A 4,055-nucleotide genomic window follows, 5' to 3' on the forward strand; every position below is an offset into this window, starting at 1 on the left:
TATGGAAATTTCATTTTTGACTAATAAGTCACTCCTATAGGAAAGTGTTTGTTAGTGTGTCATTAAGTAATTTTTTTGTCCTTTAGGCTTTTTTTGTAACATCTAATTGCTTAATTGTACTTTTAAAGTTGTGTATTTATATAAACGTTCCAGTAGCTAAGAAGTATTTTTAACATAGTATTATGTGTAGGCTATAGTAGTATTACAAGAGTTGTACTACCCCTTAAAGTTGAAATACTATGGTTCTAAAATACCCCATCACAAGTACAGAAGTATTATAATTAGAATGTACTTTAAGTACATTATAGTAACTAGTATGCAAAAAAGGCTGTTTTTCACAGTATTATAGAATGGTATTATTTTGTTTTTTAACAACAAATACATGCATTGAGTTTAAGTTTTGTAGTTTGTACATGTTTAACCAATTTCAAGTAAGTACAAGTATGCCAACATAGTACATAAGTACAATGCTCAAGTAAATTGACTTAGTATCATTAATAATGCTCCTGCCCGTAACTCCTTAAACTGACAAACATGTTTAGCTAATTAAATGTATAAAATGTGATTTTACGTGAAGCAGCTAAAGTCAATGCTTTGTCACCAAAGAAATCAATTTGTTTTGTGATTATCTGGCGCCCTCTTGGGGAAGAAGCTCACAAGTAAGCTACTGTTGTTTATCAGAACGACAACTCCCACCATGCAGTTTACCCAACAGCACTTCCGCAATTAAGCGTCGAATGAACAGTGTGTGCTGTGGCAATGGAGGGGCAAACTGTAAAGGCGATACTGTTTGACTTGGACAACACTCTGATAGAAACAAGTCGTGCAGGAGCAGTGGCGATACAGAAGGTAAAGCTGCTGTTCTCCGTGAACGATTAGCATTTTAACATACATGTTGGTTAACTGAGGCTAACGTTAGTGTTAAATGAACTCAGGTGAAAGGGACTTCCTCACGAACAGGTGATGTAGGTGCTAGGTTGCGTCATGTTTATGTTAATGTCGGTTAATGTGCATACCGCCAGGGGTTAAACTGGATGTAATATGTGTTGGGGTGTCCAGGGGGAGGTGGGGGTAGTACAACTTGAATTTACTCAACATATTATATTATGAATTGTTTTCATATTTTTTGACATACTATATTCTCAAAATTGTATTTTTTTTAATAGTGTTGTGACTTTTTAATATATTTCCGAATACTTTATGTCTTATCAGTATTTTTAGAAATGATTTACGATGACTTTTTCTTGATATTTAAGACATACATACTAGACTTGTTCGACAAACCATTCTATAATTTTTTTCCTGATATTTAAGACATACTTTATTAGTTAATTACTTTCTTTCCTACTTTTTCGTTATACTATTATTATTATAGTATTCTTTTTCTTCTTTTATATTTTGACAAACTATACTATGAATTTTTATAATATTACTAAATACGATACGATATGAGTATAACTATGACATTATAAACTTTTACCTTTTTCATATCTTTCTAAATAATTTACCATCACTTTTTACACATTTTCAACATACTATATTACACATTTTTCAGACACAATATGATGACTTTTTTCATATCTTTTTCAGGATATTTTTAAATGTAGGACTTTTACTTGTAATGGAGTATTTTGACAAAGTATTAGCACTTTTCGATCACAATCGATCTAAATACACACCACTGAGTGTGAGTAAACAAAGGTGGTCTAATGCCTGGTCACATGCTCCAAAGACAACATTGGCAGAATGTCACCGTTAATATAGTAAAGAATGATAATTTGTAGTTCATCAAATATTTCACGATTGTTTTACAGGGATATGGATTTTCAAAGTCATGTTTTTGGAACAACATTTTTATTTTATTCATGTTTTTATTGTAATTATTTTTTACACTGCTGGCTGGGTAGTTTAATATATGGTAATATTAGTTGATTTATGTTATATAAAACCTACAAAATACTGTAAAATAAAAGTACTTCAGCAAAACATTTTATATGAATTTGCATAATGTGAAAATACTCAATAAATTAAAGTACCTCACATGTTTTACTTAAGCACAGTACTTGAGTAAATGTGCTTCTATCACCAACAGTGTTTACTGATAAAGACACATTTTTATATTTTAAAGCCTATCTGTTTTGTTTCTCACAGACCAGTGAACTTTTGAAGAGCTCTCTGGGCCTGGACGACGACACCGCCAGCGGCCTCTGTGACAAGTTCAAGCTGAAGCTTTCTCAGGAGAGCTTCGACCCATCAGCCGGCAGATCCATCGATGAGGTGCGGACGGGGCACTGGGAGGAGAGCCTCCAGGAAGCTGTGGGCAGCAGGTCCACTCCATCACTGGCGGCTCAGTGCTACTTCCTGTGGAAAAGCAGCCGCCTGGAGCTCCTCAATCTATCCCCTGAAATCTGCAGCCTGTTGAAGGAGCTGCGCCGCACACACAAGCTGCTGCTACTCACCAACGGGGAGGCCCAGACTCAGAGAGAGAAGGTGGAGGCGACCGGGTGCGAGGAGTTCTTTGACGCCGTCGTGGTCGGGGGGGAACATGCAGAGCAAAAGCCGTTCCTCTCCATCTTCACGCTGTGTTTCAGGATGCTGCAGGTGGAGGCTCAGGACTGTGTGATGGTGGGAGACTCTCTGGACACAGATATTAAGGGGGGGGTACTCGCCGGGGTGCGGGCTACAGTCTGGATCAGCAGTGAGGGGGGTGCTGATGATGGTGCAGTGAAAGCAGACTTCACCATCCCTACTGTGCTCGAGCTGCCACATATTCTGCAGCAACTCAAATGAAGACAACTGATGATACACGTTAAAGGAGGGGACTGTCGCTGAGATTTGTAATGATGGGAATTTTAAACGATTATTTTCTATTTTTCAACAAGGTGCTTTTTTTCTTCGTCTAATGCATTTTTATACATTTAATCAAGCACTGTACTAGAGTTTATGAGATCAATGTGAGTTATTGTGTATCAGAGGAAGTACGGCTCTGTTTACTCCACTGAATTCTTCTCACAGCTATGTTTACTGTGGTGGTCAGAACAGGTGTGTATGTACGGACAATAATCATGATATTAAAGAATATACATGTGGTTATATGATGTTGGGCATGGTTGATATGTTAATCTGGTTTCCTCTTTACTGTTCATTAGTTTTAAGTGTTCTTATTTTACGCCAATTCATTTGCCAAACAAATGCTCAATAAACAAGATGGTTTCAACTGATAGCATTTTTTTCCTTTAACATTTTCTTTAGGTATTGTAATATCTTTAGTGAATTGTTTGATTTTCAGTCCTAGTTCGGATGAGGAATATACATTAAAAATAACTTTATGCACGTATGAAATTCATCAGATTTGTAATATTAAACCAGTGGTTACTCAACTTGTGAACATGTGACATGCAGAATTCAAACTAGGTTTGTGACTCAGATGATGTAATATACGTGTCACAGGAACAGTTTTCCCGCAGAATGAGCACTTTTCTTTCATATAGGTTTTGATTATAATACTTCTGATGCTGTATTCATAAAGATTCCTCCTACAAAGAGTTACTTTTAAGATGTTTCTAATAATACCCCCCAATAGTTAAGAGTATATCCTGATGAATTTACCATTCAGAGCAATTAGTCCTTTAGCTCCTCACTGTTGGGAGAGGGAAGGAGGACTTTTTAAAGATGCACTCTCAATTCCCCCATCAAACCGACCAACACAGCTACTTCTATAAACTGAGAATGATGAAAGCCCTGTACATTTTCCTATTTATATTAAATAGATTAAGTACTGAGCTGGATTAATTAACAGCATGGTAAAAGAAAAACATATGATTATCGGCTGCTTGTTACTTGGCAACTGCGCGAGAAGTACTGAATACGGGCTGCAATATATACAACAAGGGTGCCATGTCTTTGACTGTACTCTAAGAAATGATTCACTCTGGTTCTCCAAGCTACAATTTGACTGTTGTTAAATGTTTTTGAATATGGCCCCTGATAATAACAATCAGGACTGTTTGTAATGGAGTGCAGTTGGTGCTTTCCCCCCGAGTAAAGAATCTAAA

The 4,055-nt window shown here is 36.5% G+C and overlaps 1 protein-coding gene across 1 annotated transcript; it reads left to right on the forward strand.

Annotated features, from left to right (window-relative positions):
* The first annotated feature begins 616 nt into the window (after positions 1–616).
* Positions 617–3,221, forward strand: nanp (N-acetylneuraminic acid phosphatase). Its single transcript, XM_079689618.1, has 2 exons — positions 617–849; positions 2,152–3,221. Exons 1-2 carry the CDS (start codon positions 760–762, stop codon positions 2,788–2,790), a joined length of 729 nt encoding a protein of 242 aa, XP_079545744.1. The 5' UTR covers positions 617–759; the 3' UTR covers positions 2,791–3,221.
* The last annotated feature ends 834 nt before the right edge of the window (positions 3,222–4,055 follow it).

This window comes from Notothenia rossii, assembly GCF_949606895.1.
Source record: "Notothenia rossii genome assembly, chromosome: 6".
NCBI lineage: Eukaryota > Metazoa > Chordata > Actinopteri > Perciformes > Nototheniidae > Notothenia > Notothenia rossii.

Excerpts from the sequence above, each read along its gene's own strand:
- nanp (XM_079689618.1), top strand. The coding sequence starts at position 760 with ATGGAGGGGCAAACTGTAAAGGCGATACTGTTTGACTTGGACAACACT. Across the intron at positions 850-2,151 it reads GAGCAGTGGCGATACAGAAG|ACCAGTGAACTTTTGAAGAG; the intron begins GTAAAGCTGCTG and ends TGTTTCTCACAG.